Source organism: Mustela nivalis (assembly GCF_964662115.1).
Source record: "Mustela nivalis genome assembly, contig: HAP1_SCAFFOLD_2522, whole genome shotgun sequence".
Lineage (NCBI taxonomy): Eukaryota > Metazoa > Chordata > Mammalia > Carnivora > Mustelidae > Mustela > Mustela nivalis.
The window spans coordinates 20671-47386 of NW_028134143.1; the positions used below are offsets into that span (position 1 = coordinate 20671).

At 44.1% G+C, this 26716-nt stretch overlaps 1 protein-coding gene and 1 long non-coding RNA gene across 3 annotated transcripts in view; one reads left to right on the plus strand and one right to left on the minus strand.

Annotated features, from left to right (window-relative positions):
• Positions 1-23580, plus strand: part of LOC309858468 — a 25458-nt gene extending 1878 nt beyond the window's left edge. The window contains exons 2-4 of one of the 2 annotated variants that reach the window (XR_014308210.1): positions 1522-1708; positions 18379-18680; positions 22819-23580. This is a non-coding gene — a long non-coding RNA (uncharacterized lncRNA). Of the gene's footprint in view, positions 1-1521; positions 1709-18378; positions 18732-22818 lie in introns of those variants that run through there. The other variant, XR_014308211.1, reaches the window with a different exon arrangement.
• The window catches only part of LOC309858466 (zinc finger CCCH-type antiviral protein 1-like), a 34136-nt gene continuing 10054 nt past the window's right edge, over positions 2635-26716 (minus strand). The window contains exons 5-10 of the mRNA XM_082751146.1: positions 23587-23707; positions 18741-18843; positions 17005-17086; positions 16155-16285; positions 15585-15718; positions 2635-6820 (exon numbers count right to left, since the gene is read on the minus strand). Coding sequence (XP_082607272.1) covers positions 6555-6820; positions 15585-15718; positions 16155-16285; positions 17005-17086; positions 18741-18843; positions 23587-23707 — 837 coding nt within the window. The 3' untranslated portion in view covers positions 2635-6554. The remainder of the gene's footprint in view (positions 6821-15584; positions 15719-16154; positions 16286-17004; positions 17087-18740; positions 18844-23586; positions 23708-26716) is intronic.

Genomic DNA, 26716 nt, shown 5'->3' on the forward strand with positions numbered 1-26716 from the left:
AATTGAAGCTGTGAGAGTTCCTAAGCACACCCAGCAAAATGGAGAGTGCGTAAAGCAAATGTGAGACAACAGAACCTTGACAAAGGGGAGGAAGAGAAAAACCAGAAAACCCGAGGTAGCTCGTAATGCTGTGCCTAAGTCTTGTGACACTCAGCATTTGCACCTGGATTTTCTGCTCTAAGTTCTTTCTCCCCACTGAAGGTGCAGGCTTGCCAGCAATTGAGGGAGGCTGGAATTACCAAGGTATTTACATTCCAGAAGAGTCCTTGACTAGTGATGTTCAGGAATTAGTGGTGTGGCAGCCCACTCAGACCCCCAGAGTTAGTATGAAGATTAAACTAAAGACATTTGAGATTCAGCAAAAGCTGGAAGAAGCTCTCTTAGAACTTCCCTTATTTCAGTGAAAAGCAGAAAGTTCTGGAAGTGAGGCGGCCATAGATCTTCTCTCTGGGGCAGTATTATGGTCATGAAGAAAAAAATAAAATGGAGATCACTGACACTTGCATAAATAAACATTATCACAAACTTCCGTATCTTGTTCTTTCCTCCAGAAACCCATTTGCTTTTCCCAGAGAAGCCTTTTCTCCCCCTTCCTCTCCCCTATTAATATAAATATGTAAACCCCTTTCTTTAACCATTTAGGGAGACACTTCATTTCCAGATGTGTGTGATGAACTTAGGAGGGTTTTTTTTTTTTCTCCTACTAATCTGTTGTTTGTTAAATTTGCACTCCAGAAACTGAACCTAAAAGAATAAAGGAAGAGTTTCTCCTCCCAGATAGAGGCTCAATATCCCAGGGCATTATTTCTCAGGCAGAACAACTTCAAGGTTGTTCCATAGTCTCCCAGAGGTCCTTCAGTGGCATTGAGACAGCTGTAACCCTCTCATTAACAAGCCCTCTGTTGCCTTCCTTTCCCTGTCTCACTCCCCACTTCTCCACCTGTGTTTCCTGGAACCACCTCCCAAATAAACTGCTTGCATTCGATCCTTTTCTGTTTGCTTCTAAGGGAAGCCAGCCTAAGACATAAACCTGTAAAGAGAGGGTAGAGAAAAATCAGAGTTATTCATGGACAGAGGAGAAACTTTCAAGGTGAAGATGGTCAGCATTATAAAATGCTATATGGGAAGTTGCCCTACAAGGGTGTTGATAAATTAGGCAAGTTTATTTTGGAGGTATAATGAGAAAAGGCAGATTTCTGTAGGCTAAGAGCAAAAAAAGAATAGAAAAGTCCAGCTTTTGAAAATAAGTTATCTGGGGGGCTCAGTGGGTTAAAGCCTCTGCCTTCGGCTCAGGTCATGATCTCAGAGTCCTGGGATCGAGCCCCACATCGGGCTCTCTGCTCATCAGGGAGCCAGCTTCCCTTCCTCTCTCTCTACCTGCCTCTCTGCCTACTTGTGATCTCTGTCAAATAAATAAAATCTTTTAAAAAAATCTTTAAAATAAGTTATCTGAAAAGGTAAGGTAGTGATAAAATAATGATTAAAAGAAGACGTAAGATTGAAAGCAGTGTTTTATTATAGGAGAGGCAAGCACAGTTCCATGCCAAGTGAACAAAGCCAGTAAGAAGGGAGAGTTGAAAATCTGGCTGAGAAGAGAGAGAATTCAGTGGGAGATTTTGATAAGGCAACTGGGACAGGATGGGACGCTGGAAGAACGAACCTCAGGAGAAACACCTCTTCCATTTAGACAAGAGGAAAAGAAGTAAGGGTGAGTATATAAAAAGACAGGTTTGTAGGCTTAAGACGAAGTAGAAAAGATCCAATAGCCATCTGTGGTGGTGTTAAGGGAGAACGGGTGAGGCGGCTGGTGGAGGTTTGACACAGCTGTCTTGTGGGGGTGGAGCAATGTGGACGAGGAGGCAAGTGGGCAGGCAGGGAGCTTTGCCAAATTTGAGCACCAGGCATGCACAGTGCTATTAATCCAAACCGCTGATTCTCTCCAAAAGTACTCAATGTTAAAAAAAATAAATAAATAAAAATGAAAATACTCATTGATAGAGAATTTGATGAACCCTCTGCTAGGTTTGCCAAACGGATGAGACATCAAGTCAGCGGTTCTGGGTGATCGAAAGTTCCTAATTGAAGGAGTGGTCAGGTACAGAATGGCCTCGGGGCAGGTAAGGAAGGAATCGGAGCCCAAAAGGGGCTGATGTGTGTGGAAAAAGCAGATGTAGGAAATGTGAGATGCAAATCCAATGTGTTTCCACCTTCACTTGAATCAAAGTTATGCTGCCATCTAGGGTTCTTCCTCTTTCTTTCCACCCGAAGCTCTGTGATTCAAAAAGAATGCACGGAGAAGGGCTTTTGAAGGAAGGACTGGTAGGGTCTTTTTAACTTTTATGCTTTAGCCAGGTCCTGTTCCCACTCCTGGGGCCAAAGGAAGAAAGGCATCTTCACAGCTTCCAGCTTGCCCTTCTCCAAGCCCCGAGACAGAAGATAGGCTGACCAACCACGGGCTATGCCGTCGCCACCACCCTGCTTCTTACCGATAGCTTTCTGGTCATCAACTCCTGGAATGAAAAAGCCAGAAGGGGCAAACACATCTTCTAGCCCCCACTGAATAAATTAGTGTCTGCCGCTGATTTCCTTTTTGGAGATACCTAGAGATAAATACAGTCCATCCAGACAGCAGGGTAAAGTTAATGTTTCTCTTTATTGATAGTCTCAAATTACACTTGAAGAAGAAATACAAATCAAGGTCTGGAATGTAAACATCTGAGCTTACTTTAGTTAACACAGTGTATCCAAGGGATTCACATGTCAAACACACAGCCAAGTATCAGGTATGGTACAGTGAAGACAACGGGTTTACGGGTTGACTCAGCCCTCAAGGAGCTTACATTCTAATGCAGAAAGCAGACAGCCACAAGTTGGGCAGATGCTACACATGAACAAAGGCAGGCACACACACTTTTAAAAACTGGGGGCTTGGAAAGCAAGAATCTTATCTACTACTCCACAGAAAGACTCCTTACGGAGGTAAAAGTAAGCACATCTGAGGATTCTAGACATTAACTAAGTCAGTGGTTCTCACTGTAGTATTTTGGAAATGGATGCGTTGTTGGCTTCATCATCGGTGGGCATACCTGGCCACTGAGTGGAGGCAGCCAGGGAGAACGGCTGTGCTACAGTGGATGGATTAGTCCCACACAACGAAGACTTATTCTGTACCCTATTCACCTCTTTAATGTCCCGCCGGACATTTATGTAGGACCTACGGCTCGCCAGAGGGAATCCCATTCATTTTTCCCTTGTAGACCATCTATTATCCTTATACCATGAAGGGAACTCTGCTCTTTCCCTAACCACATACAGAGAAGATCTGTGGTCTGTTATGACTCGCCCTAACACTGATTCTCATCCCAGAGTCACCCACACCTCTCATCTGTCATTTTCCTGTACTTATCAGAAGTAGCCTCCTAACGACTCTGAAATTCAAAGCTATTCACTGTAAGTAGGAGTAGATACCTATTTCCTGATGTCGTATAGATAGCATAATCATGCCTGAGCATTTACATACAGAAACTCCTTGTATTTTAATTAGAAATGTCTTTCCTTTTGTGTCTCTATTATAACACAGCTGGGGTGTTTAATAGGTTTTTAAAGACATTCACGTGTGTAAGGAGACTGTATCACCTCGGAGTCCTCTCAGACCAACAAACGGGATGTGACAAAATGTGATTGCCCTGGAAAGGGTGAACAGATCTGATGGGGACTATGTTGCCCTATATCTGGGGGGAGGAGAGGGTGCTATTGGCACTTAGTACAGGAGAGCCAGGTATGCCGAATACCTTGAAATATACTGGACAGTTCTTCACAATAAGAAATTATTCTGCACCCTACACGAATTTTGAATGTCTCGCTAGACATTCTTGTATGACCTACAGCTCGTCTGCAAAAAATAGACTATTTCCTCATTTTCTCCATGTCGACAGTTTATAGATTTCCTTGTATAGTATCTTTATTTCAATGAGGGCTATTTCGATATATCTCTTATAAATACTATCATATGCAAATAAGTTATGCATCACTAGTTTTTTCCCTAAGGTCCACTCCTATCCCTGCTTTTTCATTTTCCTATACTTTGTATAAAGTCAATCTTGATCTTCTACCTTCTTGTAAATTTGCCCATTATGAGTAGATATCTGTAAACATCTGATTACTTAAATCTTCTAATATAGTCGTGCCCAAGTAATGTACCTTTTATTTTCCTTTTATGATAATGCTAATTTTAATTAATTTTAAATTTATATCTGAAATTATGTGTAGGTAGAGTATATTACCACTGGATTACACTTTGAGGATAATAAAGCAGATGTTACAATGTATGTGTAAAAAAAAAAGGGCAGGCATGTTCATTGAGAACCACTGAGCTAGGGGAAAACGTGTATCAAAGAACTAAAAGTAAGCCAGAGTGGCTTAGGTAGAAGATAAGAAATGACAGAGGGCAAGGAACAGAGAAATCATATGGGGCCATAATAGTGATTTTGATCTTTATTCTAAAGGCATGGTCAAATTTGTGTTTTTAAAGATTATTATGTAAAAAATGTTAAAATATGACCATTCTTACTGCTAAGTAAAGAACTCAGAAGGGGACAACGAAATATTTGAGAGAGAAAATTAGATTTGGGAATAGTTTGGGAGAAGGAGAGGAAGAAGTCAAGGATGACTTCTGGTACAGAACACTCCGGAAGAAGGTGATTCGTTTAAAGGAGGCAGATTGAGAATTCCATTCAGGACATGTTGCTTTACGGGTATCTGTGAAATATCCAACCAGAGATGTCTAATGCGTGGTCAGAGTTAGACAATTTGCATCTCTGAAAACGTGAGAACCAAGATCAGGAAATAAAAACTGCAAAACAGAAGTACCATTAAAAAAAAAAAAAAAAAAAGGCAAATGAGCGTACCTATTTGTGACAAGCCTCCCAGAAAATAATCCTGCCCTAAAAAATTTCTATGCATTTGTTATTTGTGGAGTACTTTAAACCAAGGGGTTGTGGATCTATCACACTGTAGACTGTACTGATTGTACAACCTACAGTACAGATTGTACCGATTACTACCTGACTAATATAAAATTACCTCTAATGCTAATTAACTTTTATAACATGTCTGCTGGCAGGAGATGAACAGAAAATTTTGGTAAACAGTATAGAATGTGGAAAAGAAAAACTGAAAGGAAAAATCTATTTCCTAAGAAGGAAAGAAATCTTGGTCCAGGAACCTCAACTGCTTTAAAAACTGATTGTACTTCAATTCCATACAATCCGTGATATTTAGTAAAAAAGAAGCCCCTTACAAGTGTACCTGTTTGAGGCATTGTTCTCTCTGTTCGGATTACATGATCACGGGGAAACATATCTCGCCTCCTTAAGGGGCCCATCCTTCAGTAGGGATGGCCTGGCTCCTAATTCTACGGTGAGCCTCACCCACTACAGCGAACGACTACAAGAGCACTCAGGTTTATCAGTCATACTTCTGTGAGTTTGGTTGCTGCAACTCAGACCCCCCATAATACAGACATTTCATCAAAGTCCAACCTGAAAACCTTCTCTATAATCATATACTAGAATATACATATCTACTCTGTTATAATTATATAAAGAACGCAAATGGGCAATGAACTCCAGCTGGCTGCTTCTCTCTGAGCCCCACTTTGTGGCTCTTTTCATTGCATTCCAGAGAACCAACGTGGATGGAGCCCCTAAATGAACGCAGAGATAAAGAAATGTGTGCCCCAACTCGGTTTTATCACAAAGATATAGTACAGTCATATCCGTGATGATATTGAAATTACCTTTTCTGCCCCCCCCCACCCCTGGATTTTCCTAAAAATTCCCCCCACAACTTTCCATAATCTTCTATCCAAAGCAGTATGGTCTTACTTCCACAGGCATTTTTAGATTTCTCTCAAATTGCCCAAATTACTTTTCTTTCAACATAACCAAAACCAAACCATGTCCTACAGTAAACGAAGAGGAGCTGGGAGAGAAACTTGTTAACAGACGTTTTAGAAATCATCTTTCCCAGTTATACCTTAAGACAGTGGTTCCCAAACTCTAGGACACATTCGAATCCTTGGGATTTTAAAAAATACCACTGCCCAAGCTCTCACACCAGAAACAGTGATTTAGTTGGCATGGGGTACGATCTGAACACTGGACTTTTTAGAAAGCTTCCCAGACAGTTCAAATGTGAAGCAAAGTTTGGGAACCACTGATCTAAGGCGTTTGATAACTGGATGAGAAATGTAAAGTAAAAATGTTACAATCTGGGGCAATCTGGCTCTGTAAGCGAACAGAAGGGTGATGCCCTTCTTTTTTTTTTTTTTTTTTTAAAGATTTTATTTATTTGAGAGAGAGACAGTGAGAGAGAACATGAGTGAGGAGAAGGTCAGAGAGAGAAGCGGACTCCCCGTGGAGCTGGGAGCCCTATGCAGGACTCGATCCCGGGACTCCGGGATCATGACCTGAGCCGAAGGCAGTCGTCCAACCAACTGAGCCACCCAGGTGTCCCGGGTGATGCCCTTCTTTATGACACTGTATTCTTCACTCCTAACTAATCACGCAGCCTTTGTCTAGTTCAGTATATTCAATCACATATTCTGGGTAAATCTGATCTTTATCGAAGATAACAAAAACGGAGGGATTCGACCTTATATCCACATAGCTGTTATACGGCGGTGGGGGAGGGCTAATGCTTCCCATCTCTCCTTGAGTAAAATCTCCAACCAAGACTCGAGCTACGAACATAACGATGTTTTTGGTATCACACTGGCAATTTTTATGGGCATGGATGGCATCTTTTGTGAAGTAAATGCCTAGAAACAATCAGAAAAAGAGAAAGGGTAAAGAATTATTATGAAAGAAGGCATGTAGTTTGTAAGATCATTTATGTAACATCAGATGATAGGCGTTCCCTAAGCATGTGTCAGCAACACCTTATTGATGATACTTACCAACTTTCCTTTGTACCGAAAAAAATGTTTATGATGCAAGTAAATCTGAATCTACTATATAACCCTACTGAAACAACAGGCATGACACTGTGCAGCGACTCCCAGGGATGGTGTGAGCAGCCCAACTCGTGCAAATCATGCAGGGTGAGCTGATTTGGAACTTGTTGGACCAAAGATCCTTCAGCAGAGGCCGTTTTCTGTTGTGTACATTTTAAGGAACAAAGGTCATTCACTACTGATGGGAAGGTCTCAGAAAATGTGAAAGAAAGCACAGCATGGGCCAGCAATGGACCCTGCAGACCTTTCCAAAACAGTTGATCTATCGTCCACAACCTTAGAACAACCTCTGTATCACTGAGGTCTCTGGCTCTTTTTTTACACTGTGTTTATTTATTTGAGAGGAAGAGAGAGGAAGAGAGTACACGTGCATGCGTGTGTGCAGCGGGGGGAGGGGCAGAAGAAGGGTGAGCATCCCGAGCAGGACTCCTCTCTCAGCACTGAGCCCAGGCAGGGCCCCATCTCACAACCCCGAGATCATGACCTGAGCTTAAATCAAGAGACTGAGGCTTCACGGACAGAGCCATCCACGTGCCCCTGCATCACTGAGGTTTCTGTACTCAGTCGATCAACAACGATCTCTTGACAAACTGAAATTTCCTATTTTAATTTTTGTCATTGCCAGATGCTTCTCTCTCTCTCAGATTTATTTATTTGAGGGCACCTGGGTGGCTCAGTTGGTTAAGCAGCTGCCTTCGGCTCAGGTCATGATCCCAGGGTCCTGGGATCAAGCCACCCATAGGGGTCCCTGCTCCCTGGGGAGCCTGCTTCTCCCTCTGCCTGCTGCTCTGCCTACTTGTGCTCTCTGTCAAATAAATAAATAAAATCTTTAAAAAAAAAAAAGACTGATTTATTTGAGAGAGACAGCATGGGGGGTGGAGAGTGTGAGCAGAGGGGAAGGGGAGAAGCAGACTTCCTGCTGAACAGGGAGCCTGACACCAGGCTTCATCCTAGGACCCTGAGCTCATGACCCAAGCTGAAATTAGCTGCTTAACAGACTGAGCTGCCCAGACACCCCATATTTCTCTGTCTTTTTGAAAGAAATGTGGAGATACCTGGGATGCTTGATCAGTTAGGCATCTGATTCTTGATTTCAGCTCAGGTCATAATCTCAGGCTCAGAATTTGAGCCTGCTCAACAGGGCTCCCTGCTCAACAGGGGAGTCTGCTTGAGATCCTTTCTCCCTCTCCCTCTTCCCTTACCCCAACTGATCGTGCTAAATAAAATCTTTTTAAAAATTAAAAAAATGGGGGGGGGCGCCTGGGTGGCTCAGTGGGTTTAGCCGCAGCCTTGGGCTCGGGTCGTGATCCCAGCATCCTGGGATCAAGCCCCACATTGGGTTCTCTGCTCAGCAGGGAGCCTGCTTCCTCCTCTCTCTGCCTGCCTCACTGCCTACTTGTGATCGCTATCTGTCAAATAAATAAATAAAATCTTAAAAAAAAAAAAAAAAAGAAAGAAAGAAAGAAAGAAACGAAAGTCCACTACACTGACCTGCCATTTCCTGACCTGCTGTCCCTCCCAAACACTGACTTGGTGGGGCTTCTCACCTGTTTCCAGGCATTTACATACATATATAACACATTTACTCTGGTACAGTTTAATGTTCTTTTATTTTTTCATTAGTAGGATTATACTGTATGAACTGTTCTGCATTTTTTTAACACTCTAGTCCTAGAAATTTCACTGTCACCCCATTTAACCCCACCTCATTCTTTTTAGTGGCTGCACAGGATTCCATTGTATGGATGTATCATAATTTAACTCTTGTATTGATTAACATGTAGGTTATTTTCAATTTTTTGCCATTACCAAGAACACTTCTAAATAAATGCTTTCAAAACATCCTAGTAAATATGCCTTTGAGAGCCTGTGTAAGTATTTCCATGGAACAAACTAGAAAACTGTAGCAGCTGAGTCAAAGGACCTGGGCGTATTACACTTTGACAAATTATTACAAACTGCCCTCCAGAAGCAGTCCAAAAATCTTACCAGCGATGGAGAAACTCCCATTGCTCCAAACCTTGCCAACATTGGATATCAACTATCCTTTTAACTTTTGTCAATACAAAGCACCAAAAAATCTGATTATAATATGCATATCCCTTAATACTAGTGACATGAAGCATCTTTTCATAGGCTTATTGGCATACTTAATATGCTCTTTCTTGGAACAGCCTGTCTACATCTTTTACTCCTGTTGTACTTTTGTCTTTTTTTTTTTTTTTAACTGATGTGTGACCAAACAAGCTTATATTTCAAAGACAGTGACCATATGGACCTTTTTCTAATCTTACAAAGTAGGCCAGTAGACAATTGGAAAATGACCAAGGACACAAATGACAATCATCATCCCACCACAATTCCATTGGGCCACCTACTCTACCTCTGTCACACAACAACCCTCCTCCCCAGCCAGTTTCAGCTCCTGTTTTACCAGACGACCTACTACAGATATATTCTATACCACTCTGCTATCCCCTGATTACAGAGGCTGTGCCTTCTTTATTACACTGTTATTCAAAGATTTTATTTATTGGGGTACCTGGGTGGCTCAGGGGGCTAAGCCTCTGCTTTCGGCTCAGGTCATGATCTCAGGGTTCTGGGATCGAGCCTCACAGCAGGCTCTCTGCTCAGCAGGGAACCTGCATGCCCCTCTCTTTCTGCCTGCCTCTCTGCCTACTTGTGATATCTTTCTCTCTCTCTCTCTGTCAAATAAATAAAGAATACCTAAAAAAAAAGATTTTATTAATTTATTTGAGAGAGAGAGAGAATGCACAAGTGGGGGGAGGGACAGAAAGCGAGAGGTAGAAGCTGACTTCCCACTGAGCAGGGAGCCTGACTCAAGGCTTGATCCTGGAACCTGAAGATCACAGCCTGAGCTGAAGTCAGACACTTCACCAACTGAACCACCCAGGAGCCCCTGTACCTTCTTTATTTTTATTCTCTCTCTTTTGATGGATACCCTCCACAAACTCTGTATCACATTACCCGGCTCTGTGCATCATAGTATAGTCACAAGTCATTTCTTGGTGTCTGCAAAGAGCCATTCCTCATATGTCAGTTTCTGGAACTTCTGAACAACTTAAGCTGTTTTGTAAGAAAATCTTTCTAACACACATACATTTCTCTGATGTAAAAAGCAGAACAAGTCATTTTGCCCTTTCTTGTCCTGATGCATCAGATGTAGATATATTAATTCTGATATATGGTGTTACATTATAGGGATGCCCTGTTGAGTTACTAAGGGGGATGGAGCCATTTACTCCTATACTGATGGTCTATGCACAGCACGGAAGAAAAATGTTGTTTGTGTCTTGCAGATCATTCCCCCTCTTGTTCTCCACCTAAAACTGCTAATTTTCTTCTCGCTGCCTGCCTCTAGCGTCTCTTTACTCCCACTCCACACTTGCTGGGCTGAGGGGGAAAAAAAACCCGCTGTTTGGAAATAAGACTAAATGTTTCTGAGAAGCTCCCAAGAAAAAACATACACAATCTTCGATACAGGAATTTTAAGAAAACAACGTAGGCTACTCATAACACAGTTGTTCACTCTTTCCAAGTTGTCTTTCAGAAAGCGAATCTTTCCAGACAAGTGAACTCCACTTACGCATGTAAAAGGTGTCAAATAAATAGTATGGAGTTACTGGTAAAAATATATTTGACTTAAAGCAAATGGAATAAAGTCAACAGACAAAAATTCCATCCATATTTTTCTTGAGTGTGCATTTTTTTGGTTGAGTGTGCATTTTTATTGCTTGACAAAGCCGTAAAAACCTATTTGCAACATTCAGAGATAGTTGTACCTATTTTAATGGCACTGAGTTACTTTTGTTATTTCTTAATTAGTTGTTTCTGTTTTCTAATTAAGTCTCAGTACTGATTTGATTACTCAGCTATTTTTTTTCAAGATTTATTTATTTTAGAGAGAGAGGAGAGCACACACAAGCAGGGGATGGTGGGGGGAAGAGAGAGAACCTCAAGCAGCCTCCACACCCAGAGAGACCCTGACCTGGGGCTTGATCTCACGACCCTGAGTTAGCTGAAGTCTAGGGCTGGGACACTTAACCGACTGAGCCACCCAGGTGCCCCCAGGTTGGTTTGTTTGTTGTTTGTTTTAAGTAAGTTCCATGCCTAATGTGGGGCTTGAGCTCACGGGCGCCCAGAGATTAGGAGCTGCACGCTCTACTGCCTGAGGCAGCCAGGCACCCCTATTCAGCTATTTTTGCTTATCAGTGGTAACCAAATGAAAGATAAGTGAAGCCAATGACAACATACATATATAGTTACATTTATACGGTTACTCTAGGCCTTTGGAGGGTATCTTTACCATTTCCCATTCAGAAAAGAGTAACTATTACCATAAAGAACTGATATTTAAACTGGATCATCAGGTGTGTTTTTTTTTTAATTTTTAATTTTTATTATTTATTTATTTTTATCATCAAGTGTTCTTAAAAATCACTTTTATATAATCTAGAATCTACATTTGCTTAAGTGAGCCAACCTGAAGAGCCAACCTTACAGCCCATTCTCCTAAAACCTCTTATGAGTGACAGATTCCCTGAACCCCAATATCCTCTTTATCCCTTCATCCTTCTCCTTGGATCTAGGCTGCCCTCATTTCTGGCCTGAACTCTTCTTCTTCTTCTTTTTTTTTTTTTTTTTTTCAAGATTTATTTATTTATTTGGGGGGCAGTGAGCAGAGGGAGGACAGAGTCTTATGCAGACTGTACACTGAGCGCAGAGCCCGAGGTGGACTTCGACCTCAGAACCCTGAGATCAGGAGCCGAGCTGACCTCCACCAAGAGTCAGCTGCTTCACCAGCTGAGCCATTCAGGCACCCGATGGCCTGGACTCTGGAAATGACCTCCCTACCTACTCTCTCCCCCTATAGGCTTGACCCTGCCTATTCTTTCTTATGTGTAGCCCGAGTCCTGGTACTTCCTTCTCAAAGTCCCTGGTGGTTTGTGATTGCCCTCTGGATTAATTCCCTCCTCTTCGCATGGCCTGCGAGGTGTGTCAGGATTGGATCTTGACCTCCAGCTCCAAACTTCTTTGTCATTCCTACCAGACTTTAAATGCCCTACAGCCCTCCTGGCCTTTGTCAATTTTCAGCCTTCATAAACACTATTCTCCCAACTGTTTTGGTTTGGTTTGGTTTTTGCCTAGACTTCACAATATGCTATCTTCCTATAATCTATTTTATTCATTTTTTTTCATTTATTTAGTATAATGGACTTAATGGGATAATATTATGCTTTTTTTTTCTTTTTACAATTCTTTATATTATCACCATCTTTTATTTTATTTATTTTATTTTTTTTTAAAGATTTTATTTATTTATTTGAGAGAGAGACAGTGAGAGAGAACATGAGCGAGGAGAAGGTCAGAGGGAGAGGCAGACTCCCCGTGGAACTGGGAGCCTGATGCGGGACTCGATCCCGGGACTCCGGGATCATGACCTGAGCTGAAGGCAGTCGTCCAACCAACTGAGCCACCCAGGCGTCCCTCCATCTTTTATTTTAGCCAGATATATTCTTTGCCTCAGAGAGAATAAGAACCACTGAAGGTTTCTTAAGGAGAAAGAAAGAATTATAGTCAGCTTTTGATGACCAAAAAAGGATCTGGATACACACTGTAGAAAATGGGTTTTGTTAACTAGAAAGAACTCTGAATAAGACCAGGGAAAGGAACCTTGTTCTAGGCTGGGAGTCCAAAAGGATCAAGTTGGCTCTAACTGGGTTACTCAGGCATCCAGGCTCTAGCTTGCTGGGCCTGTCAGGGATGACGGACAGGAGTCCAGTGGCTGGGGAATGCGTGTGTCCCATTTTAGGGCTAGAATACCACCATTCCAATTCTCCATAGATTCTTTTTGGTTTTCTACGTAGACACTCATATTATCAAAAATAACATTTTTGGTTTCTTTCTTTCCAACCACTGGGAAGTACCTGGGTTGCAGAATCTTGGCAGATTTTATAGCTGTCCATATCTGCAGCACCCTAGATCCCAAATATGTTCTGAGGCCTTATATGCCCCCCATCAGGCCTCTTGAATCCAGTCTGTAACCAGGACCCCTCCTTCTTTGCATAGCTCCACCCCCAAACAAGTGCTTCTGTTTCTAATTTCACCTTGCTTCCACTTACTATCCAAATCAGAGTTTTCATCATCTCCTCTGACTGGGAGGTTGAGTGCCTTTTCCCTAACTACTGTCCTTCCCAGTACAGACTCTGCTCAGGTCTGCTCCGCTTCCCGGCTCTTAGCAAGTCTCCTCCTGACCTGTCTTCCCCTCCAATCCGCCATCTCCCATCACACGCCCTCTTCCCGCCTCCAATTTATCAAAAGTAGCCCAGAGCCCTCCTGTCTTTCCAGGCGCATCTTACTCTCCTGATACTCTTCTTAACACAGTCACATAGGCAGAGAACAGCCTAGGGAGACGTTTCATGGGTGCAAAAGGGGGGCTCTGTTTTCCCTCAGCGGGGAGCAGTATGTCTGAGGTCCGCTGCTTGGCCTCCCTTAGGACAACTGCCTGAACATTTTTTAAGATAATGGGCACCACCGTTCATACCCGCCTATCTAGCCGGGACTGGTACCATCACGGGTGATGGCAGTGGCAACCTGGTATGAAAAATAAATACAAACAAAACACCAGGGCATCTGGGTGGCTCAGTGGGTTAAGCCTCTGCTTTCAGCTCAGGTCATGATCATAGGGTCCTGGGATTGAGCCCCGCATCGGATGCTCTGCTCAGCAGGGAACATGCTTCCCCTTCTCTCTCTGCCTGCCTCTGTGCCTACTTGTGATCTCTCTCTCCATCAAATAAATAAATAAAATCTTAAAAAAACAAAATCCACTTCCTAACTCTGGGTAACAGGAGACAGGCTGAGAAGGAGGATCACCACCTTCTCAAGGGAGGGTGGCATGAGAAAAAGGGGCACAGTTCCCGGACAGACACCTTGCCCGTCGGTGAGAACCGCAGACTGCATCTCTGCCTGTGTTTTCTTGGCTATCAGGAACTCTCTCCTCTTTTATCAAGCTAAAGGAAAAGCGATAGTAAGTAACACTATCAACTATCAAGATTTATTTCAGAGGATACCAGTGCCCTTTCATGTACAAAATAGGAAAAACAGATTATCCGCCCATGCATGTCACTATCAGAACCAATTAGGGCCAAAACTGAAGAAAACGTGTACCATATTTCCACTTTCTGCAGTAAATTTTCCTTTGAGTTCTAACATAAGAGAGACCTGTTTCACTCAAGGTGGCCATCCCGCTTTCTCCAAACTTTTCTAAGTAAGTTTTTAGTGAGGCATTTTTTTTTAAGTTTGTTTATTTATTTAACTAGTCTCTGCACCCAACATGGGACTTGAACTCACAACCCTGAGATCAAGAGTCGCATGCTCTTCCAACTGAGCCAGCCAGGTGCCCCTCCATCCATGCATTTAAACTTAATACACATGAAATTCTCATCAAGTCATTCCCCCTTAAGCTCCTTCATTAGCTTCCCATACCCTCAGGGTCAAGTTTCAACACCTTCCTGTGGTGCCTTGCACCACTTGTTGCTCACTCCCCACAAGGACTCTGCAGTGTAGATGATCCTTCCTGTGCCTTCCCTTGGGAACCGCTCTCCAGCCAGGCTAGGTGTCCACAGAATCTGTTCACTCCCTCTACAGTAGTTGCACATTTGCCATCATTTGATTAATTATGTGAAGTGATTTTGATGGGGGCCATGTCTACTTTGTTCACCACAATATCCCCCCCAGATCTAGTGTATAAAAAGCACTCGAAAATATTTTTCGGCTGACTGACTGGCTTCTTGCTTTCCGCAGTGTGTGTGAATTTAATCTTCCTTGTATGAGTTGAGCCCACTTTGAAACTTGATACACTATTTGTTGTTCTCTTAAGATGAGTGATTCGTGGTGTTTGCTTGTTTTGGGAATCACATGGACACTACAGCCCAACACCAAAAAAACAGTCTTATTTAAAAATGAGCGGGGGGGGGGTCTGGGGGGCTCAGTCAGTTAAGGGTCTGCGTTAAGCTCAGGCCATGATCCCAGTGTCCTGGGATCGAGCCCCACATCATGGGGCTCGGCTCCCTGCTCAGTGGGAGCCTGCTTCTCTCTCTCTCCCTATGCCCCTCTCCTCTGCTCACACACTCTCTCTCAAATAAATAAAATCTTTAAAAAAAAATAAAAATTACAAACCATCAGTGGCAATGGCAGGCTACTTGTAGTGGCTTCGCAGGATTGGACTTAAGTCAGACAAGCCACTGGTAAAAGTGAGCAGTAATGGTAGACAATGTAGCCAACAGTTAGAAGAGGTCACAAGCATGTACGAGATGCTTCCATCCTTCTACCTCCCAAAAAACCCAAGACAGGAGCAAGGATACACTACGGCAATCAAGTCCCAAATCAACATACCCCTATAATTTGGGCAGTTAAGGTTGATAGGAGCTGAATTCTCCGGGCACCCAAAAGCCCACACACACTGGTTAGTACGCACTCATGGCTCCCACCTCGTAGCAGAGCCCAAGTTAGGATTCTACTGGTTAGGCTTCTCTATGCCAGCACAAACCTTTTCCATATTTGGGTTTACCAGCTCCATGTAAGAGCCAGTCAAAATTATCCCTGCAGATAGAATCCAGATGGACGTGGTCTGTTGCATAAAACAGGATTTCTTCCTTTTTGTTGTTCATCTTCATTTTTTTCCTAACAGAGGAAAGGTGAGACTTAATACCCAGAGCATTCCTCTCTCACTCTAGTTAATGACACTAATCCCGATAAAGTCTAATCGTCTTAAAATGGGATTCCACCCATTTTCAGAACAGAGCTCCTAACATGAATGCCCCAGGTGCAGAAAAGTAAACTTATGAGGGCCTTTAAACGACAGATACATTAAATCAGAGAGTCCTAACACCGAAGCTGAGAGAAGTTCGAGTTTACAACATGAAAAGAACAACCAGTCACTGAAGAAACTCTTGACTATAAAATAAACCCGTAAATAGGTTTGTTTTTTTTTTCCTTCCCGCCTCCCCCACTCCCGTCCCAGTGAATAGGTTTTAAACCACAGCACTTAACTAATCCTTTCAAAACTCTGTGTTTAAAAAAAAAAAAGAAAAGAAAACCCCAGAAGGTGGCCACCAACCTTTCAAAAGCACTCAAGAGCTTTGTGTTCTTGATCTTCCTTATCCTTTCGACCTTGAAATTTTTCATGGAAGCTTTAAAATAGGTATCTATCTTGATATATTCCAGAACCCGACAAGGGATATCTGACAGCTAAAAAATTTGAAAAAAATATGTAAAATGGGAAAAGCATGTACATCCACACACGTGACCCCCTACACCATGGAGTGTCCTTGCCAAGCCTCTGATAGCAGGTGGGATAAGCTGGCTTAGGATCTCCACATCTTAATAATGAACTAGCTGGCCCTGGGCCCATCTATGCAGGCTGACTTAGGGCTAGCTTTATGCTTAAAGGCAAAGGGACACCCCCCTGAAGGTGTCGGATTTACTTGAAGGACCCAGTGAGTTCCTTGCCTAAAGCTAGAGCAAGGCACCCAAGCAGAGAGGCCTGCATCCAAAGCTGGAGCGTGACACCCAAGCTAAGTGATCTAGAAAGAGTCCTGCCCCATCCAAGGTAGGTGATGAGGTGAGGCAGTGTGTGGGTCCCACAGAAGCCTGCCTTTGAACTCCAGCTAACAGACAAGGATTTCCAGTGCTCCCATCCATGAAGTGGAGATGACAATGTGTATGTCAGAAGGTTGTTGTTAGGATGTGCGGTAAGAGATGGTGTGTGGCTGGATGGTGAGGTACCCTGTGGAGGGCGGTTGTTCTCTGGGAAGGTAACACCGTTACCACTGGGATGCCACTGAATCTTGACCAGAGTTTTACAGAAACCATCCATCCTTTCATCCAAACAAATATACACATTGACAGCTAAATGCTTTCCCCCTGCCTTTAAACAATTTATACACCAGAAGGTAAAAACCAAGTACCGTATAGCCATCAGATCCAAAGTCCCACTGAGGAAGCAGTGCGGGAGATAAAGGGTCTGACCCGGGCTGCGCCAGCTGATAGCTACAAAGAAGAGAAAGAATTCACTTCGTTCCCTGTTCCATATGCCCAAGTTCTATCCCCAAAATTCCAGCCACGAAGCAAGGGTTTCCCAGAGAATTTTTTCTTTGTACTTTATTTGGGGTTATATTCCTGCATATTCCTGGTGTAGATGTACTAGTAATCATGCTTTTAAAAAAAAGTCATTATTCATAATTTGATAAATTAATGTTATTTTCCCACTGACTTAAAATGCAAAGCACTCATTCCTTTTTAGATTTCTGCCCAACCTAATACGTGAGCAATAAGATATCTTACAGCATCTATGCAAAACAATCAAGACTGAGGCCCCAGGATCAGGGAGGCGATACGCTGAGGCACGGGGGAAGAATTCTGCTGTCTTTCCTGTAGGAACTGTATTTCAGGGTATAGTTATCCAGGAGGAAAAAGTCTTCTTTATAGACAATTCATAGCTATTACCTGCAGAATTGACAGGATTAGAAAACCTCCGTTTTGTAACCCTTAGTGAAATAATGGACTGAAACAATGACCCCCCCCATTAGCTACTATAACGAGCTAGTGAGAGATCAGATGCTGAACAGAGGGGTCACACTGGACCGACCTGAACCCCTCGGCTCATCTCCATCATTAACAACAGGACAACTAGACCATACGTACTTCTTACTATAGTGTGGCAGGAAGCAAAGTACCACGTCTATAGTTTTCTTGACCAAAAATGGAGCCTGAGTCTGTCTAATCAAGCCTCTACACCTAACCATCAACTCACAGAAATTACTTATCAGATAATTACTTATCAGATGCCCCCATGGGCATACAGTTTGATATATTTTGAATCTGGGAAATTTTATAAGGATGAATCACCCGATTTCTTAAAAAAAAAAAAAAAAAGAAAGAAAGAAAGAAAGTGAGGAGATGTAATAGATTAAGAGGTTTAAGAGACAAATCTACCCAAATCCAATGTACATACCTTGTTTGGATAAAAATTTATATAAATCAACTACAAAAATGCCATGCTTGATTTTCCACCTGCCTTGAAGTCTGTTTTACATAACCACATTATTCCCCAGGGGGCGGGGGTGGGGGGCGCCCATCTCCACCATGGAACAATGTAGATTTCACTGAGTTTCCGGAGCAGACAGAGAAGGGTGACACTGAACCCCCACAGCAAAGTGTCCTTTAAACAATCCCCTTTCGTCTCATGTATCATTGTCCAAATCTCCTCCCTCGGGCAGCTCACACATCCCTCTCTTCTTCCATTTCTTTCTCTGCCGCCTCCCCTTGTTAAATCCACTCAGCTGCACTAAAGACACACAGAAGAACCCACAACAAAACAAAACGCCTTTAACTGTGCACTTGACTACTCCTGAGTAGTCATCGACTACTACCCCATCGACCGGGCCATTCACGGGGAAGAAGCTGGGACCCCGGCATGGGAGGTTTGCCCCACGTCCCCTGCGAACCCCAGGGAGATGGATTTCCTGCTCGCCCACCCTTCTGGGACCCCTGTACTGCTTCACGAGCGCAGATGATGCAAGAGGAAACCCCGGTGGAATGAAAGCAGGAAGAGTTCAAGAGCACAGACTGGACGAGTCCGTTGGTGAGATCAGTGGGTGACTGTCTTGAGGGCCTGCCAGACGCAGTGTTTCCAAACACTTACCTGAACCCACTTTTAATCTGCTCCACATCCTTGTACGACATAAATTTTGGCCTTCTGACCACACGTTTTTGGGTCCTGGAGGCTACGTTTGTCTGAATCATGCCTTTAGAGAGAAAAAGGAAAACAAAAACCAACAATTAGTCCTAGAAAATGATGTCCTGTTATTTTTTTTTAAGATTTTATTTATCTATTTGATAGAGATCGCAAGTAGGCAGAGAGGCAGGCAGAGAGAGAGAGGAAGGGAAACAGGCTTCCCGCTGAGCAGAGAGCCCAATGCGGGGCTCGATCCCAGGACCCTGGGATCATGACCTGAGCCGAAGGCAGAGGCTTTACCTACTGAGCCACCCAGGCACCCCTCCTGTTATTTTCCTTAGGCTAGTACCACAGCAAATATGCATGGCTGAACTGTAAAAGGTATGAACAGAGAAAATCTTTTCGGATGGGAATTGCTCATGATTAAAAACTTGTATCCTTCCCTGCCCTTCTGATAAGACCCAGGAAACAAAGAGGCCATGAGAGGAGCAGTCTGCAATTAATCTAATCTGTAAATCAAAGTCAGAGAGTAAAGGGAAGGACCAGCGCAGCCAGACAACAAGACATCCTCTCGGTAAGCTGCCCTAAACCAGGCATCAGTGATTCTGGGTTGGAATGTGGTAGCTATATCTTGAAGGATCTTCAAGTGTGAAATGTCATTGTCTTTCTTTTTTTTTTTTTAAGATTTTATTTTATTTACTTGACAGACAGAGATCACAAGTAGGCAGAGAGACAGAGGAGGAAGCAGGTTCCCCGCTGAGCAGAGAGCCCAGGGTCCGATCCCAGGACTCTGAGATCATGACCTGAGTGGAAGGCACAGGCTTTGACCCACTGAGTCACCCAGGTGCCCCGAAATGTCATTTTCAATTCATGTACCTTGTTGACCCAGGCCCAAGTTGCAGCCAGAGGGAGCTCTTTACAAAGTAAATCTTCTGGGTGTCTGAGCATGTGATTCTTGGTTTCAGCACAGATTGTGATCTCAAGATGCTGGGACTGGGCCCTACATCAGGCTCTGCTCTCGGTGGGGAGTCTGCATAGGATTCTCTCTCCCTCCTCCTCTGCCCTTCCCCCGCCTACACACTTGTGCTTTCTCTCACTCTCTCAAATAAATAAAATTTAATAAAATTTAATTTAACAAAATCAATTTAATTGTATTAAATTAAGTCTAAATTAATCAAAATTGATTCAATTATTGAATTAATTTAAATCTATTAATATTTAAATTATTAAATTTAACAAAATTAAATTGATTTTGTTAAATTAATTAAATTTAATTAAAATTGATTTGATTTAATAAAATAAAATATTAAAAAAAAAAGAAATCATCTTACATTGCTAGTGAAAGTATAAAATGGCACAAACGCTTTGGAAAACAGTTGGACAGTTTCTTACGAAGTTAAACAGAGTACCTACTTGATTGAGCAATCCTGCTCTTGTACTTAACCAAGAGAAATGAAAACTTACACCCACACAAAGACTTGCATTTAAATGATTCAAGTGGCGTTATTCTAATAACCAAGAAGTGAAAACAACCAAAAAGGGGTGCCTGGGGTGGCTCAGTCATTAAGCGGCTGCCTTCGGCTCAGGTCATGATCCCAGGATCCTGGGACGGAGTCCCACTTCCTACTCTCTGCTCAGCAGGAAGCCTGCTTCTCCCTCGCCCACTCCGTCTGCTTGTGTTCCCTCTCTCACTGTCTCTCTCTCTCTCTATCAAACTAATAAATAAAATCTTTAAAAAAAAAAAAAAAAAGAAAAGAAAAGAAAAAAAAGAATAACCAAAAATACTAAGTATGAATAGATAAAAACAAACCATGGTATAGCCTTAAAATTAAGCATGACTCAGCGTTGAAAAGGGAAGAACTACTGTACGTGCAATGACACAGACAGGTCTAAGAAACATCCTGAGTGAAAGAAGTCAGCCCCATGCAGAGCTCATATCATAAGCTGTTCTTTATATGATGTCCTAGAATAGATAAAACTAATCTACAGGGACAGAGAACGAATGGGGGTCGGAGGAGACCGACTGCAAAAGGAGCGTTAGGAAATTTTTGGGACTGATGGGAATGTTCTAGAGTTTGATCAGGAGAGCAGTTACATCCATATGTCAGTGCTCACCCAACTGCACACTTAAAATGGATGCATTTGGGGCGCTTGGTTGGCTCTGTTGGTTGAGCCCTGCGGTGCTGGGACCAAGCCCCGCGTCTGGCTCCCTGCTCAGCCGACAGTCTGCTTCACCAGTCTGCTCCCTCTGACCCTCCCCTTAGCTGTGTGCTTGCTCTCTCTCTCTCAATTAAATAAAATCTTAAAAAAAAAAAAAAGGAAGTATTTTATTGAAGCAATTATGCTTCAGTATAGTTGATGCAAAGTGAACAAACATAGCAATAAAAAGATAAAATGAGGGGCGCGTGGGTGGCTCGGTGGGTTAAAGCCTCTGCCTTTGGCTCAGGTCATGATCCCAGGGTCCTGGGATCGAGCCCCAGATCGGGCTCTCTGCTCAGCAGGAAGTCTGCTTCTCCCTCTCTCTCTGCCTGCTGCTTTGCCTACTTGTGATCTCTATCAAACAAATAAAGAAAATCTTTTTTTTAAATTATAAATAAATAAATAAGATAAAATGAGATGGTGTGGGGAGCCCAGGTGGCTTACTTGGTTAAGCATGGGATTCTTGATTTTAGCTCAGGTCATGATCGCAGGGTCATGGGATCCAGCCCCAGTCTGCCTGTGCGATCAGGCAGGAATCGACTCTACTCCCTTCTCCCTCTGCCTGACCCTCTCTGCCCTTGCTCCGCTCATCCACATCCCCCTCAAAATAAATGAATAAGTCAATGCCCTGGTGGCACGACTCCGTTCCAACCCTTGGTGCGGCTCTCGTCTCTTACAGAACTTCTCAGTGTTCTTTGAAACCTCCAGCTTGTCCGCCGTTCACAGTCTTAGCTCCAGCCCTTCCCTCTCTTGGGGGGGCTCGCCTTCCCCTGTGCACGGGCTGCGGCCTCCCTACCAAGGGTTCCTCCGCGGACAAAACTGGGTGCTCTCCTAGGGACTCCTCCAATTCCCTGGCTTCTCCATCACACTGCTTCGTTTTCCCCAGAGCTGTCATTACTTTCAGAAATTGCCTGAGGCCCACACCCAGAACAGCGCCTAGCAACAGAGCTGGCACGCCAATACCAGTTTAAGGGATGTCAGAATATAAGAAATAAGAAAAAAATCACCTAGAATACCACAAACTGCTCTGAACTAGTTTCTATGAACCAAGTGAACAAAACTGCAGTTCAAATTTCTCCAGGTTTGGGAACAAGGTACATTGCTGGTTCTCCTCCCGCCACCCCTTTTTTTAATTGCCAAAACAATAGGATAACCACCAAAGAAAAAATTTTTTTTTTATTTAAGCCATTCTTAATTTCACCATCCACAGAAGAGATTTCTGTTTCTTCTTATTCCCTTCTGGCCTTGGTCCACGTGCATACACTGTTGCATTTACCATGCATATTAAATTAAAAAAAAAACAAACCTCTCATTTGGAAAAAAAAAAAAAAAACTTTTCATTTGAAATGCAACACCTCAAGAGAAAGGCACGAAAGTTTAAATTTGGAGTTTCTGCCTTTTTCATTTAACAACATTAAATTTTGGTTTTGGTTTTTTTTTTTTTAAAGATTTTATTTATTTATTTGACAGACAGAGATCACAAGTAGGCAGAGAGGCAGGCAGAGAGAGAGGAGGAAGCAGGCTCCCCACTGAGCAGAGAGCCCGATTGGGGGGGGGGGGGGCTCGATCCCAGGACCCTGGGATCATGACCTGAGCCGAAGGCAGAGGCTTTAACCCACTGAGCCACCCAGGCGCCCCCTAAATTTTGGTTTTAACTGTGCAGTTTTCATAATCATATTTTAAACAGTACTCCACCAAAATTTAATACCGCAATTGGTTTGGTCACTACAGGGCTAACCTACAGGCTGTTTCTCTACTGCAGTATGTCAAATAGGGGATTTACTAAAAATCTTTATGCTCATTGCTTTTTTTTTTTTTTCCCCCTCCTGGTGAATTATTTCCTTAGAATGATTCTCAAGAAAATGAAAAAGCAGGCTTCATGCCCAACATGGGGCTTGAACTCATGACCCTGCAATCAAGAGTCACATGATCTACTAAGCCAGCCAGGCACCCTAGAGCAAGCATTTTTTACTATCTCTTGATATGGAGAACCAGACTGCTTTCCAACATACAGTAATGGTGTAACGGCCTTTCGAAGCTACATTCCTCAATCACAGTAACTGATATAGGGTACAGATGTCAGGTGCCACCTGGAATGTCAAGGACCTGAGAAAGTCTTTACCTCTTTCAAAGCACCTGCAGGGTGCCCCGAAAGGGCAACCATCCGACCATATGCAAGAAAGTGTCCCAGGGGTGCAGCCGATGGGACAGTACCTTCAGAGGGAGGGCTGTTCCTGCCCTGATCTCTTACTAAACGCAACAGACTGATAGAAGCTAAGCGGAAGGCCTTTCCACGGTGGCTCAGATAAACATGGCAGAAGGCCAAATCTCAGTCAAGGAGATTGATAAGATCAGTGACTTTGATGATGAAGCCCAAAAGGTACAGCAAGGTTCTAGAGTTCTGAAGGCACCAGTGGGCCCCAGCAAAGTCTCTGCTGTTGTCAGAGCCGAGGCTCTCGGGCACAGGTCTCCTGACAGCCGCTGGCTGCCACCCCACCGTGCTGCCGGCCTTGCTGAAAAGCACGGCCTGCACCTCCGCTCTACTGCCACCGCCACGTGGACATCGCATGCCACATCCCAACAACGGGCATCACTGCCAAATGCTAAGTCTTACCCGCGAAACTCAGCTCGTAGTTCTGGGAGCCCACGTGGAACGCCACAACACCCCTAGGATGGCCCAGGAAGAAGGACTCCAGGTAGGAAGAGTCGATGCTAGAAGCTTGGTGACTGTCAGCCTAATTTAAACAAACAAACAAACAAACAAACAAAGTTAAAGACACTTCAGGCTAGGCTTTTGAGAAACCTCAACCATTATATCTCACACAATTGTATTTTAGCCATGGGATTTCAACAGGAATGCATCTTGCCTCCCAAACCAGACTGCAAAGGCAGCCGGCTTGGGGCCACGTCACATGGTCTCATGGTGTCCCCATCACGGGGCTAGAAGAGACCAGTCTACTTTCAGAAACGGACCCCACGCTTGGGGGATGCCTGAAAAACAGGGCTCTTTACAATGTCCTTTTCACACCTTCTATAAAATAAGACCCAAGCATACAGAGCCCCCTAAACCCATGGAACAGAAATCATGTCTGCCGTCGCTGTCGAACAGAATCTAACACTCAGGCATGAAGTCAGACACCGTAGCTGTTTTTAGCCCATCACGTGTGAGGAAGCAGGCTGGAGTTGTCCTAAAAGGCAGGGAAGCTCCCATGGGCCCACTGTGGTCCCAGTGTAGACGACCCACCCCTTCTTCTCTGCCCTGAACCACAGTAAGCGGATAAAATGGACCACCCCCTCCCTCCAGTCGGTCAACAACATTGAAAAAGCACTTGGATTTGCCTCTCACTGGGACTGTGTAATGAACGAAGAAAGGAGCACAGCCCCCCAACAATGTGAAGACAGAATCTGCTCTCAAGGCCTGTATGAAGGGTCTGAGCCTCAGAATGAGTGGGGTAAAGGGAAGTGTGTTGATTCTGGTCAGGAGGCGAGCCAGGCCACCACTCCACTGTCCACAGCCTGTGCCGGGGTGGCAGACCAGGGCGGACTGGATGTAAGCCCGAAAAGCAGGGGTTCCCGATACGTAATGGTGAAGAGACGCTTGTTCCTTATGATCTAGAATGGAGGAGCTAATGACAGATAATTCTCAGCCGGTGGCAGGGAGGGTCTCCCCCTCTCTTTAAGGACAAGACCTCAGGGGCACCTGGGTGGCTCAGTGGGTTAAGCCGCTGCCTTCGGCTCAGGTCATGATCTCAGGTTCCTGGGATCGAGTCCCGCATCGGGCTCTCTGCTCAGCAGGGAGCCTGCTTCCCTCTCTCTCTGCCTGCCTCTCCATCTACTTGTGATTTCTCTCTGTCAAATAAATAAATAAATAAAATCTTTAAAAAAAAAAAAAAAAAGGACAAGACCTCAGCTACACCCACCCCCTCCCCCTTCCCCGGGGAACACACCTGCTGGATGTAAAGGAAGGGGCCACCTCGAAAGCCTCCAAGTAAATCCTCCTGGATGGAGAAGGGCCTGAACCAGGTCTCTTTAGCCTGGAGAGGACTACGGCGAGGTCAGGGAAGCTGGGTTCGGGTATCCGCACACGGCGCAAAGCGGGAATAAAGAGAATGAGGTTCAGAAGCTAGAACCAGGACAGAGGGCTGGAAGTGGCACAGAGGCTCCCGTTAGCAGAACTTCCTGAATGACAGCATCCAACCATGAAGCCGCACCTCGAAGGGGTTTGTTGCACCAGCTGCTGGGACATTACCCACCCAGGTAATTGTACAGGAGATTGCCACCAGCAGTGGGCAGGAGGAAGTGAGACTGCCACGATTCGATGAGGGGGGGTGAGTCACATGCCCCCTTAGGATCCCAAAGAGCAGCCAATGTGGGCAAATGCCTACGGACACAGAACACAGGGGCCGGCAAGGCAGATCTGTCACCTCTGGGGACCCTGGTCTGCCACCTCAAATCTCTGTCCTAACCTCCCATTCTGATAGATGAAGTCCTGGGTCCTTCCACCACCAGCTCAGCTCAGCAGGACCCTGTTCCTGGCTGGAAGGAACCTCACATGCTCTGGGCCAGAGCCTTTCACACTTTAATTTGTGTGTGAATCATGGTGGGCGGGGCGGGGAATCCTGTGAAAAGGCAGACCAAGATTCAGGGAACAGGGTTTTTAATTCTGCTTGTCAGAGGGCTCCCTGGTGCCCATGTTGCTGGTCTGGGACCTGACTTCAACTCGCAAGGCTTTGGGGTCTGCACCCGGGTTGTCTGCTGGAACTTTCTAGAATGTTTCCCTGAAAATGTTTTCTTGCGTTTTCCTGTTTGATAGACACTAGCTACAGGTAGCTGTCTGGTACTGGTGTGACCAAGGAAATGAAGTGTTCATTTTATTTGAATGTAATGAATTGAATGAAAACGAAATAGTCACCACAAGTGGCTAGTGGTTGTCCTACTGGACAGAGTGAGGCAATTTCTGTGTCTGAGTGTCTGAACAGCCCAGTGTGCCTCCCACTTGGTCCACCTGCAGGTCCTTTCCTCACACCGTACTCCAGTTCTGAGTAAGTGAAGGAGTGAATGAGCAACAGGGCCTTCAATGATTTATTCTCCCAAAAGACTTTAATGTGAACCTCCACTTCCATAACCAGGTCCTGGCTTTTGCCCTGCACCCACATCACTGCCTTGGTTTCTAGAGCGACGGCGTGCCTTCGCCTTGGGTGATGCACCAACCCTCGGGTGGCCAAAGCCATTTTCCTAGTTTCTACTAGAGAGACTCCTAACCCAGAAATCTGAGTTGCCCCAACTTTTATTAAAAATTCAGCTGCAAGAAATAAAACCTGTAGGACTCTCCCCATCTGAAGGCTATACAGTCCATTCTTCTCTCCAAATATTCTAAACTCTACACTGGTTCAAACCAGGCCATCAAAGAGCTACAGACTTGACCCATTTTTACTTCACCTGGACAGACAGCAAGGAAAACATCAAACCTAGGGCCTATTTTCCTTCGTTTTATTAGTAACAGAAGAGCCGAGGGCACCCGGGTGGCTCAGTCGGGTTGGTGACTGCCTTTGGCTCAGGTCATGATCCTGCGGTCCCGGGATCAAGTCCCACTTCAGGCTCCCAGCTCCACGGGGAGTCTGCTTCTCCCTCTGACTTTCTACCCTCTCATGTTCTCTCTTATTCGTTCTCTCTCTCAAAATAAATAAATAAAATCTTAAAAAAAAAAAAAAAACAACAGAAGAGCCAACTCAAGTTATATAATG